Below are 16,900 nucleotides of genomic sequence, written 5' to 3' on the forward strand. Positions count from 1 at the left end.
AGCTGCTTTCCTCCCTTAAAACCAACAATTCACAAAACTTCAGTCTCAGTCTGAGACTACCAAACTTACCAAACTAAGTCTCTCACCAAGACTCTCTCCGAGACTCCTCCAAAATCTCAGATTCTCACTGTCCACTGCCCCATGATTGGTTTTTCTCCCTCTGGTATATTGAACACACCATTCTGGCATCTCCATTCTGGCAACAAACAGACCCAGAAAGTCTCCATGTCCTGCTTTTTAAACTGTCACTTGACCGATCATCTTCCCACCACTGGTCAGGTGACTGAGGGCAGCAGCAGCTCATTCCCCAAAGGCTTCTGGGAAATGTGGTCCAGAAAAGGCTGCCTTGTTGTATGAACTGGCTGTGCCCTCATAATCAAAATACAGTGATATTTTTATTCCTTGGAAAATTGCGTTTATGAAATGTCTTTCTACCAAATGTGGGAACACTGGGGACTAGTAGTTAGGGCTCTGGACTAATAATGAAACATTGTGTTTCTAATGGCTATTACTTATCCTTGAGAAAGGAACTTCCTTCAAACTGTATAAATAGGGGTGAGCCGAATTAATTAATCAACAGTGAAGCACCAACCAGAGATCCCAGTAGAAGTGCATTTCAATTTGAAAAAAGAGGCACATTTTTACTCAAAGAGCTGTGGGGGGGTATGGAGCAAGCTACTGTACGTAACCATGGTGTTGAAGCTGAAACCTTGAAACACTGGCCTCCTTCGAGAAACAGCTGGATCCTTGGATCAGTCGTCCACTAACGACCTCACTGGGCTAGATGGGCTGAACAGACTCCTTTTGTTTTTTAACCTTTCTAATGTTCCTTTGGAAGCTCCAATATTCTGATTGAACAAAGGACGTGGCAAAGGGTGCAAATGTTTTGGAAAGATTAACCAAACAAAAAAGAACCTTTGAAATGATGAACTTGTATCGCTGACAATCTACTGTTTTCATACTATTGCTGTCAAGGAAAAATTAACTTGTTAAGTACACGCAGGGCTGAGAGCCATATTTAACCTCCGAGAGATGCTGAGTCAGCACTGGAGGAGAATGTACTGTACATAGTCCTCAACCTGATTCGACTGATGCAGCATTGGGCACCTTGGGTAAAACCAAGTATGTACAGTAAGAAGGACAATTCCAGGTTTGAGGGGTCTAAAAGAAAAATGATAAATCCATTTATTTTAAGTGCTTACCTGGAGCTTTACATCAATTGTTATCTTCAGTCCTCTTTTTCCGCCAGTCTTTAACATAAGATACACAACTTCTAGTAGGCAAAAGGCACAAAAAAAGCTGTGACAGCAACTACAGTATGTTCCTTTCCTCTTTTGAACATTCTTTCATCTGGTCATGCTGGTACTACTGGTACTGTAGATTCAAAACTCTGATGAGCATTAGGTGTCAGCTGCTTGTTTTGTCTGGTGCACGTACAGTGAGTTTCTTACAGGACTTTGCCACGCAGATGATAACCTAAATGAGGGGGGGACTAATTCCGTGCTTGGAGGTCCAGGTGCCAGGTGCAGAAGATTTTATAGTTCTCTCTAAATTAGCAGCACCTTAAAAAACAGCAAGAGTCGCTAACCTGCTCAAGCTAAATCAATAATTTGTTGGACTGGGGTATTACCAAGTGAGCAGGAATGACAAGCTGGCTCTGCAGGACTGGATGTAGACATCCTGATCTAAATAAACAAAGGGGACATTCCGTAACGGCCCCTCACATTTTTGTGTTTTAAGGGGGTGGGTCTTTGGGGATATTGGGTTTAAAAGAAAATAAAAGCATTTAGTTTCTTACAAAAATTGGAGCAAAGTGACATTTTGATGCCTCAGTTCGGCAATACAGTACAACACAAAATATGTGTACTGTACCTTTCTACACCCACTGCCCAGCTTACTGTACTTAAACGTTCAGTTCCACAAGTCTAACTGTAACCTGGGTCTGCTGTAAGTCAAAAGTGACTCTTTTGTAGCTTTTATGAGATTAAACAGAGAGAATTACCAGTCATTGTATTGCAGTGCGTCCTCTCTTACTCGCTCTAGGTGTGTCTGTGAGTGAGGCAGGAGGGACAGGAGGGCTGGACTGCAGGCTCAACAGGGTCTGCTGTCCTTTCATGGTTAAGAGGTGTGTGGCTGATCAAGGAGGGGTTAGAGAGGAAGAGAGAGGATGTAGCAGCAGTTCGCTGGCCATGAGGTAGAGAGAGATGGGAAACGTGCCCTGTTTTTACAGGGGGAGAGAAATGAAATAACCATGAATGAAAAAGATCATTTAAAAACCTGGTTGTTAGAATTATTCATCACAGCACACAATGAAAAGTATAAAGTACAGTAAAAACATTAGAGAGAATTAGTGGAGAGAATTGTCTAATTTGTGTAAGTTAAGTCTTGTGTGACCCATGGAAAGGGTGTAATCACTACTTTACTGTACAACTCCGCCTGACAAGTATTTGGTCTCTTTTTAGACTGTATTAGTACCACACCCCTTTTCACTACAAATCTCGATGGAATAATTTAACAAAGTACTTTTGTGCAGTACTTCCTAGACTGACTTTGTTTATTGTATGTATTGTAATATCTTGGTGTACTTTTTTGTTCGTTGTTGTTTTGTCATAGGCATCTGCTCCTTATTTGGGAACAGCACGCTGCTGTATGTTTCATACAAAAAAAAACATTTATTGAAGCCAGCCGAATTTTTCATTATCAACCTCGCCATCAGTGACCTGGGAATGACTGTGACTTTATATCCTCTAGCAATAACATCCAGCATATCTCACAGGTAAGCTATGTTTTCTCAATGTAAATACATTTGCAATGTGCAGTACCTATCATGAAGCAGAAGCAACAACAGCTTTTTTAAGTAATAGATTCACCCCAGCTAAGGAACTGAAAGCCACTCATGATAATATTACAGTTGAACCAGTGACCTTGAAAGGGACTCGCAGCTATTCTTACAGATTGAGACAATAGATAGAAACTGTGGAAGGTCACAACATTAATAAAGCCATCTCGGTCAATGTCATCTTGGCTAGCAAACCAAATGAAATGTATTGCTGATTATTAATAATCATTTTTTGAACTAATATAGTGCTTTTTCTGGACACTCCACTCAAAGCACTTTGCAGGTAATGGGGATCCCCTCCACCACCACCAGTGTGCAGCCCCACCTGGATGATGCGACAGCAGCCATAGTGCGCCAGAACGCTCACAACACCAGCTTTCAGTGTGGAGGAGAACAGAGAGATAATATCAGTTCATAGTTATTGCAGTTGCAGAAATAAACCCTGGCATCAATGATCTAAAACCAGTTTACTTGCTATAATTTTAGATTTTATTAAGTAATTATATATAAATTTAATTGTTATATTTATTTATCAGTGGTACCTGTTCTTTGTTTAATGAACCCATATGTGTCCTTACAAATGGACATGAACAAACTAATTTAAAACACTGGGTGTCTAGAGCTTAATAGATGCAGCTTTGTAGATATGAATGGAGTTGCACACAAGAACTGGCATCCTATACCCTAAATTAGAAGATGGTTATAAAAGTTCAATTAGTTTAATAACAATGAAGATGGCTGCGTACGATATATTGCTGAATTCTATGCTGACTTTGTGTTCCTCATCATTTAATCTACAGAGCCCGGAGCTGTGCATAAATTAGATATCTTAAAAACTATCACCTTGTTTTATTTTAATTGGATTCAGGAAAAAGAAAGAAAACATACAAGCTAGTGAGTCTGCAAGTTCAACAAGGATAATAATAACATTAATTATTATTATTATTACTGCTAAGGGGCCACAACACATACAGTAGATGTAATTCGGAAATTGTAATAATGAAATGTCTTAGAATTAGTAGTCATTTGCATATGATGATCTCTATGGCCTTGAATGATAAAAACCAGGACAGCAGAGAAAGGTTCAAAAACTGGAGTGGTGTCCCTTTATGTGCAGCAGAGTTGTCTCAGTATCTCCAAGCTGCTTTTGTTATCAGTCTATTTAATAGGCTCAATGGAACATAGGAGGATCTGTTTGCAGCCTTTTTATGTGCTAATGTTCCAAGTGCAGTAAGTGAAACACCAGAGCCCCACAGTGTCACAATGACCTGGATAAAACACAGTAGATATGGCACTGCTTTTTTTCTCCCTTTCTACTTCACAGCATGGAATTAACCTCCGTGTGTTCCTAAATAGAACAGTCATGTATTCGCAATTACCCTTCACACAGAAAGGCGCTCTGATAGGGAAAAGGCAAGAAAATCAATGCCTACACTGTAATCAGTACTATATGAGAAATGGGTAGCTACACAGGGAGAAATGGCTCAGGCAGAAGAAGAAAAATAAGAAGAAAACAAGATGACAGAGTGATTTACCACACACCTCGCAGCTTCTCGAAGGTCAATATCACCACGTCAATAAAGAGACTTTCCTGACAAGGCAATATGATTGGGAAATTCAAAACATTTCTTCATGGAAGATAACTGTCCAAAAACACCCAGGTTATATACTTACACCTAAGGACAGCTTTCAAGAAAAATGAAGAGCAGGAAAACAGGAATGTAAAAACAAGCATGTTTAGGTGTCTGTTTATTCATCCATCCGTTTCCTAACAGCCTCTTGCAATTCAGGGTCGCTGGGGAGCCGGAGCCTATACTGGCAAGCAACAGGTGCAGGGCAGGATACACCCTGGATGGGACAACAGTGCATTGCAGGACGCACACAGCCACAAATGCACATACTCACCCAGGGCCAGAAGCTAATTAACCTACCAGCTTGCCTCTGGACTGTGGGAGGAAACCAGAGCAGAGGAGAACATACAAACTCCACGCAGACAGCACCAGGAATCGAACCCAGAGCTCCAGCACTTGCGCCCATTGCTTGCCCAGATAGGCTCTGGCTCTTCCTGCGACACAGTACTGGATAAAGTGGTGAGAATAGGGATGGGTTTGACTACTGATTAAAGTGAGCCTAAATGAATCATTAACAGTTTTTTTTCCCCAAACGGCAAAGAACAGCTGATTTGGGCAAATTGCGCACTTCTCTACCTGTGGTGCTGTGTAGTGGACCTGCTGCTACAGAATGACTGGCAGACCTCACCCAGGCGGGTGCTGTACTCCTGTCGAGGAGGAAGCTCTCCTCCTGCATGTGCATACTTTGAGATTCTGTGTTAATGAAAAATGCGAGAAAAATGCAAACAAGTGATTAACGAATATTATTCGGTGTCCAAAAAGAGTGGCACTGTGGTGCAGTGGCTAGTATTGCTACCCTGCAGTGCTGCGTCCCCTGGCTCTAATTCCTGAGGTGCTACAGTATGTGGGGAGTTTGTACATTATCCCCGTTTTTGCAATCCAAACACCCACTGGTGGGTGAATTGGTTTCTGGGAAAACTGGCCCAGGTGTGAGTGTGAGTGTGCGCGCGTTTGTGTCTGTGTGTGTCCTGGGATGGACTGGCGTCCTGTCCAGGGTGTGCCCTGCCGTGTGCCTGTTGTTTGCCTGGCTAGGCTGCAGACTTCCCCTGAATTGGAAGAAATTGATGGATAAATAGATGCCACTACTGCTTTTGCTTGGCAGAAGCACACTAACCTATATATGAATGTGCCAGCTCAGCAATGCACACGGGACCAGGGGCACACCGTGACGAGCTGCTTCACTGAGCAGGGAGAAGCATTAAGGCACACGTGTGAGTGTTCGGACCAGCTATGACAAGGCACTTGTTTAAAGCAGTGTGCGGGCCAGCCCTCTCAGTATGTAATCGCATGTTTGCTCTGTTTACTTACAAAACCAGTGGTGGCCTTTTCTGCATTGTATAGTATGTAGCCTAGAATGTAAAATCAGGCTTTTTAACAATTTTGTTAATAATTGTTGTTTGCTGTTTGGATGTATTTATTTTTTATGTTCACTTTTTCATGCTAATGCTGTGTCTTTCCAGCCTTCTAATGGCAAAGCCACCATGGGCCTTGAACTCACTACATGTGGAGTAAAGGAGGGCAGATAATTTTTAAAATAAGCTTGCATTATAATCATCACCTGTCCTGAAGAGGTCATGCATTAGCCAAAATAACACAGATCTTAATTTAATCAGAAATAATTGGATCTTTTAAGTAACTGAGGGCTTGCCTGGAATGATACCAATAGACCCATTTGACCCACAGGACCACGGCTGGTGATCTTTGATTTGCACTAACAGCTTTGATCTTTGATTTACACTAACAGCTAATGGCTGAACTCTTTCTTTTGTTGCAGGTGGCTATATGGAAAAACAATGTGCTTAATCTACGCGTTCTGTGGGGTGTTATTTGGAATTTGCAGTCTTTCAACATTAACCCTACTTAGCATTGTGTGTTGCATGAAAGTCTGTTATCCGCTGTATGGTAGGTATGTTTTTACCTACTTGTTATTTTGCTGAGTCTGATTTTGTGTTTAAGGCAGGGGTGTTAATCTCTCCAGGTGTGCCAGATTTGATTTAAAGGTGCATTTCTAAGATACATTAGGATTCTGCTCTGCAGGTCTTTATGTAAACTGAATTTTACATAAGTCAGAAATGACCCTTTCTTACCCACTGCATGAACACATCTAGAGATGTACCATTCACGATACTGCAGCGATTTTCCCTTATTTTCTCCAGCTGTGCTGGTAGGTGAGTAAGGAGAGACAGGAGAGCAGAACTGCAGGCTCACTGGGGTCTGTTGCCCTGCGGTGGTTAACAGGGGTGTGTGCTGGTCAGGTCGAGGCAGAGGGAAAGAGAGAGAGAACATAGCAGAATGCCAGCAGTCCAGGAGGTACAGAGAACAAAAGGAATCTTCCCTTGTTATTACAGAGGAAGAGAGATTTAAAAACTTTGAATAAAAATGTTGTAACCCTATTTTAGGAATAATTACAATTTTAATACAACATACACTTAATATAAGTATATTAAACATTGGAGAGAGAGATTTACCTTTTGACAAAATTATATATACGATGTCATTACCTTACACTCTTGAGTAATTAAACACAAATTTAAATACTCAATAATAAATCTGCTTCCCTGACATGATTACAGTATGGATTACTCACCATTTCCAATGACAGAGCACAAGATAATATGTGGAGGGTGCCACACGTGTGAAAAGAAAGTGAGACTGAAGAGTAAATTGAATAATGGTGGTGTGACCACATTGCACTAACTCCATGCAGAAGGACCTCACCACACTGCTTGATCTTTACATCATACTTGTCCCTATTGGAGAGCTGCAGGGCAACTTTGTATTGCCATGGCAACTGCCCACTCACACTGGTTGCCGTGGATATGTAATCAGACAGGAGACCTGTGCCACCTGGGAACAATTTAAGACCACTCCCACCTCAGGTGGTTCAGGTAATTTAAGGTTTCCTCTGAGTGTGCTCAGCACTCTGGTATAGGGTTTACTTGGAGCCTCTCAAATGCTTTGTCTCAGCTTCCTGTGTTCCTGGACTCCTGTAGTTTCCCCACTACATTTGACACTATGCCTTTTTGATTTTCCTTTGGGCCTTGTTAATGTATTTATTGCCAGCTACATGTTTTGTTTTGTTGTTAATTGCATTCTCTTGCTTGTTTATCTTGCATGCCCACCTTGCTACATTACCACTCTGCCTCTTACCTCACCTACTACTGGGTTTATCTCTCAAACAATGAAATTCTGCTTTCCACAACTCCAAAAGTTTATTATGGGGCCCGTGGGAGGTCTTTACTTAAAGCTGGATCTTATGTAACCCAGGGAGTGGGTGTACTTCAAGCAGACTATGCAATCTGTACAATAACTTACTAGACTCAACCATTGCAAAGTATCACTTCTAGTGTTTTGCATTTTGGCATCACTAGATGCCAATTTAACAAAACTTACTAATTACTCTCTTAGTATGAGATTTTTAACATAAATGTAATTACTTAAAATATCATAGTTTTGCTTATTACACATTATATAAATTTTCTTTAAAAAATATATCCCAACCCCTTGAATGAATGCTAGATTTATGATTTTTTGTGACAACTATGCGTTTATTTCAAAACCTGTTTTTTGCTGTATTTTGTCAACAACAAAGGCTCTTGTGATCTCCCTTGGTTATTTTCATTTGTGAATATCCTCCTTATTTTTAACAATAGTTGGCAAAATGTGTTTTCAGTGCTTCAGGTGTTACAAAAAGCAAAGTAAATAGGGAAAACATTTCCCCTGTAAAACTTTCTATAACAGCTTTCTGAACTAGTTATAGTATATCTCATATAACTCTTACAATTATATGTGATACACTAACATCATACAGTATATCAGAAGAATATCACGTTATAATGAGCCTGACTAATTTGCCAAAAGACACCAAAATCCTGGACAAATCAGTTGATCCAGAGCAGCCTGCTCCAACGGAAAACCCACCCACCTAGGGATGGCCATGACCTCCAGCCAAGAAGGCCCAGTCAGCTGCAGTAGGTACAGTAATACAGGAGCCTCCTCATGACTCTAGGCCTCTGACAACCTTGCCTAGTGCACCACCTCACACTCAAGGCAACATCCTTTACAGTTCACATAGTCTCTGGAGATCTCTGCAGAGCTGCTCCTTTCATGCTTCTTGGAGCAAGAAGTGGACACATGTACTGCACATCCCTCAGCACATTTCTTCAGCTGCGCCGTTCACCTGGCCAGAGGAACTGACTATCATCACAATATTCCTCTAAGGAGAAACCGTGACTGACTGATGGCCGCACAATGTCACTTATATTCAAAGAATACTCGTTCAGCCTCTCAAAGTAGGGAATGTACAGTACAGTGGATGTTTTGGTGTTAGTGACAGCATGAATAGAGTGAAGCAGATGGATATAAACTCTCGCCAAATGGCATCCAGTGTAAGCAACTTTGTACGATGAGGATGAATCAATGTAGTCACATAAGTCTCAGGTCTACATGAAAATACTTTGGCACATGGCCTAAGGTCCAAAGTTATCAAGGAGGGGACAATAGCTAGCACACAGAGAGGGGTCCTTTTCTTTCAACAGTAACAGTGAAACGATGGTACTATTCAAATGGCTAATAAAAGGCATATCACTATAGCCCTGCATCATCTCCACTAGTAATAGTAGCAGCCTGTCCTGGAAGGGCGAACATGGGCAGTATTCCATCAGACCCGTGGGAATTGGCTTTATTCATGTTCTGTAGCGCCTCTTCTAAATCCACTCTGGAGCAGTGCTGAAGCTCCCTCTTGAGGCTGTGTTCAGAACATCTGCAAAGTGTCAGGTCAGAGTGGATTACCTGGTGATCTAAACTGATGATTGGTAGTACGTCCATTTTGCAAAATTAAAATAAATGTTCATGCTAGAATAAAATAAATCATAGATAATTCATATATGGCTGAAAAAACTTTCAGCTTAGTAAATGGCTTAATGAATCGCCACTTTTCAAAGAACCCAAGATCATATTTTTGATCCGGAGATTAAAATAATATTTTTAATCTGGAGATGAAAAACTTCAGTTGCTGTGTGCTGGGCTCTGCTATGCACACAATCTATTAAGAAGTGGGATACATACTGCCCTCATGTCAGCACAATAAGTAAACAAATTCAGAGATGTCCAATAATAGCGTGACCAGTGAAGTATGGAAACTTCACTGGTCACAGGGTTTAAACTCAAACAAGTGATTTGGTTTATTCCTTAAACATTTTTTGAAATCATAACCTCCCCCCTTCTCCACTTATTCCTGTACTCAAAACAAAATGAAGTTTTAGAACAACTGAACCAAAGCTGTCTGTTAGTTATTAAGTCTGTTAATATTAAATTTAACTTTCAGGATCATAGAAAGATCTGCATTACCATCCTGCTGAACTACAGCAAGAAAATCTGTCATTTACAATGCTTTGCAAAGACCATTCCTGTGGTCTGACCTGAGGAAACAGAAACTGTTTAATTCTGCAAAATAATAAAAAACGAGAGAATAAAATCACCTTCTAGCAGCACAGTGATCCAAAGAGCAAGGCCAAAGCCATGCTGGGGTGGCTTAAGGCTAAGTAAGTAAATGTGCCTAAGAGGCATAATGAAAATCTTGACTCTAATCCGTTGCAGAATCTTGAAAACTGTCGATTCTAAGCAATTCCCAAGCAACCTGAAACAGCTAGATCTGATCTACTGAGAAAAAAGTGCCAAACGTGGACACAACGTGAGACTTATCCAAAAAGAGCTGCATCTGTAACTGCTTTAAATATACAGTATGTCCACCAAATGTTGTGCTAACAAATCTGAATACTTTAATTTAACATATTTTAGTTTCCCCCCGGAGAAGGCTCCACAGCCGAAACACTGTGTTTCTTTTCCTCTCTTTTCAGCGTGGAATAAACCTTTGCATTTTCCTTTGCATGCTGTCCCACCTACATGACATATTTCAATTTCTTCTCATTAGTTCGATTAACTGTTACTAACCTTACCGCCAGAAGACTTCAGTCAGGACATTCAGCTTTCGAATCAATTGTGAAGTTCAAAAAACGTGTTCACATCATTTTGTGATTTCGCAAAGTGGGACACCACAGGCAGGATCTGGACACTTTTACAAGGCTCTGTAGAAGCAAATAATAACCTGGTCCTTTGTTGTTTTGTTTTGATTTGGGTTTTATTTTTCACTGTACAGTTTATGCGTCTCGCTTGTGGATTTTCTTTCGCTGCTTTAATTTAGCGCTTATGGATTTTTCTGCGGGCTCTTGTGCCGGGACCGCTAGTGAACAACTCTTTTTGATGTGAGCGTTTACAGTTCGGCAGACAAAAACTCCAACAGAAAGTGCAGCTGAGTCCTCTACCCACATCACTCGGAGAAGCTTAATCAAGAGCTATTGGCCGAGTGTCAACATGAAGCGGAATCAGTTCGGCCACACGTTGCTGCTACAGTATAAGCACTGAAGTAGACTGACCCAGCCTCGGTATTGTCTCTTGTACACAAATAACTAAAGACGTAATTGAACCGTACGTTCTTTTGGGCAAGCGAGCTCATGAAAGGAAGCGGCAGCCCGACAGATTGACGTGCCCCTTACTCCTTCTTTCTCTTCCGTTGGCAGGAAACAGGTTTACTCTCGACCACGGGCGTTTGCTGATCGCCTGCGCCTGGGCATACGCGCTGCTGTTCGCGTGTTCGCCTTTGGCGCACTGGGGGGAGTACGGCCCTGAGCCTTACGGCACCGCCTGCTGCATCGACTGGAAGTCCTCCAACACGGACCCGGTGGCAAAATCCTACACCGTAGTCCTGTTCGTGTTTTGCTTCATTCTGCCCTGCGGCATAATCATTGCCTCTTACTCGCAAATCCTGATCACGGTAAAAGAATCCAGAAAAGCAGTGGAGCAGCATGTGTCCACCCCAACAAGAATGGGCAACATCCAGACTATCATTGTTAAGGTGAGTTAATGATCGTTTCTTATCACAGCCAGCTACTACAAACACCACAGACAGTAGAAACAGTGTTATGGACACATGGTTCTCTGTTGCATTTAATTTGTTGCATAGTTTACAGAAAAAAATAGTATATTGTTGAGTTTTTTCAAATACACTGAGATACGGACTCAGATACTGTAGTTTCTGAGATGCTTCGTTCATTCAGGTTGATTTATTGTGCTTTGCTTCCAGCGTTCCTGTCTCATTGGGCTGCTGAGCATTCATTGATGTTCTATTCATCACCATCACTCTTTTGCTAGCCATGTGTCTCTATTCTCATTTCACCATAATCACTTGACAACTCAGTGGCCCATATTTGTTGTACTTTGGTTCTAATACTCGTGGTATTAGGACCAAGTATTAAGTACCCGGTCCTTTAATATTTTGTTTTTAACCGTTTTGAGAGCAACTCAGAAACTCGCTTTACTTTCTCAATTCAAAGAGAATATATTTCACAGCTCCTGAAAGCAATTGTCTGCGTTTTTCTAGTTCTCTTTGGAAGCATGTGTTCTAACTCAAACTCAATTAATTTGACACAATTCTCAAATAATTACAAAAGTTATGCGAACAAATGTTATACTGTATTGAAAGGTCTGGCAAACACATTAAAAAGGCTGCAGGTACTGTATAGTGCATTGTATCCCCCAAGGCTACCAAAGCCCCTCGGGTATGTGTGACTGCAATCGTGTGCAGGCAACCCCAAGACACAGCAGAGAAGTGAAACACTGCCTCACCCAACTGAATTAAGGGTGAAATGTAGTGAGGCCAGATCCTCTAACTACGAGTCCTAAACTATTTGCTCTTTTTTGCTGGTTTTCTTTTGATTCTCCCTCTTCTGATGCAGTTTACACTACACCAAAATGGTAGTTAACCTGCGAAATACAAAGTCCTCACAAGTTTATCCTAAGATTTCCTGAATTTGAAGTTGTCTCTTTAAGCCGTGGAAAATCACCCCCCCAAGATGGACAGGACTGATAAAGAACGAAACAAACAAAACAAACGTACTTCACTGGACCAATCCAAATGGAAAGACCCAGAATAACTTAGTTTGTATTCTCCCTGTACACCCTCAGACTTTCATATTTAGAGGCTTTTTAAATTTTTTGGGGGGAGAATGTACTGTACAATAAAACCCACGCCGTTGAACCTATCACTTTTATTACAGCTGATTCATTGAAGAAAACGGTTGCAATACTCAACTGTGAAAGGAAACAAATGCTTGTGAGCACATTTTAGAAATTAGTACGCTTTTGCCTATTTGATTTCCAATGGTTCAGGCAAATGACATGATAATCAGTCTGGGGCTGTACAAATACCATGCTGTTTGTTGTGCTGGCTGCTGCTTTCATTTCCACCCCTTTTGCAATGCCTTTAACCTATGGGTGCTATGTAATTACAGGTAGTTTTATAAGTGCAGCAATATGCTGGGGCTGCTTGAGGTTTCTGCATTTCCGCACAACTCACAGGAAATAGAAATCTACAAGCTGAGCAAAAATTGCAGCAGCTTATTACAGTAACAAACCTACTTGGAGGGCAATGTTATCCATTCACATACACAACAGGTGTATTAGTATAAAAGCAATGATCGAAGGAACAAACACAAAGGGGGTATTATTATACAAATACAGAACAGTTATTCACATTCTTCATTTTGTGTCCCAATGGTAATGGCTTAATTGTGTGATTCATTTATTTTCTTTGTAAAGAAACTGTTTTCAGTTTGGACTTTTTTGGGTGCAGCCCCTGAAACAACAGCTGAGCAAAAGGAGAATATCTCCTTAGTGAGGCTCTTACTCTGGTGCTGGTTGTTTTTCCTAGTGCTTTAACTTCAGCAGTTTCCCATAAATGGAGGTTAATTCAAAGGACAGTGCGCTGTGTCCAGCAGGATTGATGTACAGAATTCGTTTCTGCTGTCCTGCCACTAGAGGGCGTATATACCTCCACAGTATATACTGTAGACTGTATTTAGATTCACGTGGGATGGGTTAGTTAATTAATCAGGTTAATTGGTGGCGGGTGAGAGTCATACTCTCACACAGGTGCCCATTAGTCCAGGCATGTATAGAAAGTGTTCCCTGGTGACAGCAGGTGTCAGGGTGCTAGAGTAGGTTTCCTTTGTGTGGACTGCAAACCTTGACTTGAGTCAAGTCCCAATTTCCCAGTATTTCCTTCACTAGAGGTTTGTTCATGTGCTCAGGCCTCACGAGCCACAGGAGGAGAGATCTCAGGTACAAACGACATCCATCCATTTTCTAATCACTTCTTCCAATACAAGGTTGCAAGGGAGGCTGAGTTTATCCCAGCAAGCAGCAGGTATTATTATTCAAAATCTTTACATATCATACAGATCTTATATGCAAGTTTGTACTTTTCTTACCCAAATCAGCCTCAATCACCTCAATCTAGCATGGGTCTGTCCTATCATCCAGATCCAAGGACAAATTCAATGGGAATAACAACATGCAAGAATCAAATACTTTGTGAATATTAATTGAATATTTTAAGTATACAGTCAGTCATAGGGGTTACATTCTTGAACCGGCTACGTAACCTGAATATTACGTAACTCGCCTTTTCATATTTCCATAGAATTTCTATACTGTCCATATCAAGCCTTAAACCTGTGGAAAAACTGTGTGCTAGAGACACAATTTGATCTGTTTATATTATGTACAGTATACAAAATTACAATATTATCTATAAGATAAAAAAACTTCACAAAAAAACAAGAACAAATGCAGTATATAATTAATTGTTGCTTTTTATATTGGGTTGATAGTGTGTAGCAGTATAGGTATTATACTTTGTGTGTTTTATTTCCTTGCAGGACTTACTGCTGTTGAGAGGCCATATCACTGTGTTTTATCATAGTTCTATCTGTTGTCTGTTAGTTGTGTTGAAGACAGTTCCAGGTAAAGAAATGTTAAATATACAGAGTGAGGTCATCATCATTGTAGGAATAACTGAGCTTCAAACACTGTGTATATAAAGACCCTAATATTTATGACAAAGCTACAGTAAGCATTTGCTGATGTGTATATAGTATATTATTTATGTTATACAGTATATTAAAAACCTGGAAAAGAACATGATTAAATGCAACCATAAAATGAATGTAATATTTGATAACATATACCTTAATGAGAGGCAATGCTTTGAGGCATGTGTTTGATCTTCTATCCACAAAATTAAAAGTTTTTCTATTTCCTCAATAACATCCCCTCAGTGCTTTGTTGTAGTAATTGATTTCACGGGGGCAGATCGCTGAGCATGTTCAATTATTCGTTTCCCTGGTAAATAACACCAGCCCACAGCGTTCAGGTGCAGTCTTGATAGTGAGTTGCCCTTTTCATATTTATGAAATAGATCCATTTTTTATTCTAGCATAATAATTTTATTGTTATCGTTTTCGTCACTGCACCAGGACTGCTTTTCACATCCGATGTTCGCTTGCTGTCCTTGGTTAGAATGAATTTATGAGATTAAATGCTGAGTTCAGTCCGGGATGCATGTTCTTTCACAGCCCAGCCACGTTGTTCAACACGACATACGGTAGTTCTGAGCTCCGTGCGCTTTGTAAAAGATTACAAGTGACTTGGAACTTTATTTTTTATTTTTTAATGGGGCTGCTGTGTACGTACAGTAGAAGTACGGTATACGTAAGTCATATATTGTGTGGCTTGGTGACCATCAGCAACATGTTTTGGCTAAGCCTGCTTGGTTAAGGGGGTAGCCTTCTGGCCATAGGATGAGGAGACACGGACCCCCTCAGAAAGAGACAAGCGGACCACAATGCAGAAACAGAGAAGGGGAGAGATGTGCAGTCACTAGGATAACATAGCATAATACGGCATTTAGAGTAAATGTGTGTGAAAATAAAATAAGCTTTCCAAATTATCAACTTTCAAATGTACTATATGTACAGTATGTTCTGCATGCTATATTTGTTACCAATACTTGTTCCTATAACTATACAGATAAAAATGAATAAATACAGCATTTACAGTATAAGGCCCATTTCTTCTAAAGTATTCCACAGCTCTTTACATATAGGGAAAGATAATCTTAATTATATACCAGCAGTGTTTACATCTGCCCATTAGTTGTGCCTCTAATATAAACTTATTTTCTGTTAACATGTTTTATGGCTTCTGTGTCAAATAATAATCCAATAAGCCCTGAAGTCAAGTAGCGAGGGAATGAAGCCACAGAAATCTTAATTACTATGCGATTATCAAGTCTCAGAAGCAGAATTACCTTGTGTGAACTGGCACTGTGCATTCCATGGTTTGAAAACATAGTAAACATTTAGACATTAGTAAGCCTAATGTCCGTTTTGCAATAATAGTAGACAAATTGGACTACAGTGAGGAGAAAAATGCTTTGTTTCTACATAGCCTTAATGGGTTAATTTGTAGAAAAGGTTTTTAATTAAATTAATGCATTTCTAAATGTTTAAATTTAGATTCTAAAAAAAAAAATCAAGGGCACTTGAGTAAGTGGCAAATAATTTGTGTTTAACACAATTATATTTTTAACATATGACCCTCTCCACTAATCCCAGACTAATCCTAGACTAATGCCAAAAGTTATCTAAAAACAGCAAACAGCAAATAGCAGAAACAGAAAAAAGTCTTTGGAAACAATGTACTGTATTTTCCTCATTCAATACACATGTAAAGTGCCTTGAGTCACAACCATCTTCATACATTTCCCTTGGTCCAGTAGTCTCCAGCATAAAAAAAGTTGATGAGATTGTGATGAAGTAGTCAGTTCCAGAGGGGTCTAAAAACATTTACAGTAGGTACAACAGAATTAGACAAAAACATGAAAAGCAATAGATGTGCAGAACAGGACACCTACCTGAGCAGGGGCATCTTCATGGGGATGGTGGAAAAGATGGTGTGGAGATGCCCTCTGGTCAGAGCTAATGCCAAACAAAGAAATATAGCCTTTATTTCCACAAAGGATAATTTATATTGCAGCAGGAATCACATCACCTAAGATTAGGTGTAGCAAAAGTTTTATTGAGTGTTTCTGTTTCCAGTAGTTACCCTCCCCCCAAAAAAGCAGCCATGACAGTTGGAAACAATTAGAATAAGGCAGATGAATGATCAGAAGCACGGATGGAGGATAACTCAGAGGAGAACCAAAGCTCTGTTTTTCCATTTGAATTAAGAGTTATGTCTTGGTGTAAGGATGAGAGTGATGACGAAAGCTAGAGAAGAGTTGGAATAAAAGATCTGTCTTGGGGTATAATTTGCATAGCATAGTTGAGGTGACCCAGCAAGGACAACGGTTCCTTTTTCGCATAAAACGTAGCAGACAAGTAGGTGGAAATATACAATTGAATGTGGTCAAGCGTGTTGTGGGGTAAAGTGACTGTACAATGTTTGGAATTAACAATGATTTCAGTGAATTCCAGGATTGTAGAGAGGGGACATCTGATGTTTCATCCCGGGCAAGAGGGACCCTCAGTTG

The 16,900-nt window shown here is 40.3% G+C and overlaps 1 protein-coding gene and 1 long non-coding RNA gene across 4 annotated transcripts in view; one reads left to right on the top strand and one right to left on the bottom strand.

Annotated features, from left to right (window-relative positions):
- opn7a (opsin 7, group member a) overlaps positions 1 to 16,900 on the top strand; it is a 59,658-nt gene that overhangs the window by 32,081 nt on the left and 10,677 nt on the right. For both annotated transcript variants that reach the window (XM_015339535.2, XM_015339538.2), the window contains exons 3-5: positions 2,614 to 2,776; positions 6,245 to 6,372; positions 11,049 to 11,383. In XM_015339535.2, the coding sequence (XP_015195021.1) occupies positions 2,614 to 2,776; positions 6,245 to 6,372; positions 11,049 to 11,383 (626 nt within the window). The remainder of the gene's footprint in view (positions 1 to 2,613; positions 2,777 to 6,244; positions 6,373 to 11,048; positions 11,384 to 16,900) is intronic.
- Positions 3,396 to 7,179, bottom strand: LOC107076100 (uncharacterized). 2 transcript variants are annotated; one of them, XR_011189911.1, is made up of 4 exons: positions 7,058 to 7,179; positions 6,558 to 6,717; positions 5,047 to 5,163; positions 3,396 to 4,917 (listed from the first exon to the last, which is right to left on the bottom strand). It is a non-coding gene; the product is annotated as an uncharacterized lncRNA (long non-coding RNA). The 2 variants fall into 2 exon arrangements; XR_001477504.2 differs by having other exon boundaries at positions 4,889 to 5,163.

The sequence above is a fragment of the Lepisosteus oculatus genome, chromosome 6 (genome assembly GCF_040954835.1).
Source record: "Lepisosteus oculatus isolate fLepOcu1 chromosome 6, fLepOcu1.hap2, whole genome shotgun sequence".
In the NCBI taxonomy this organism is placed as follows: domain Eukaryota; kingdom Metazoa; phylum Chordata; class Actinopteri; order Semionotiformes; family Lepisosteidae; genus Lepisosteus; species Lepisosteus oculatus.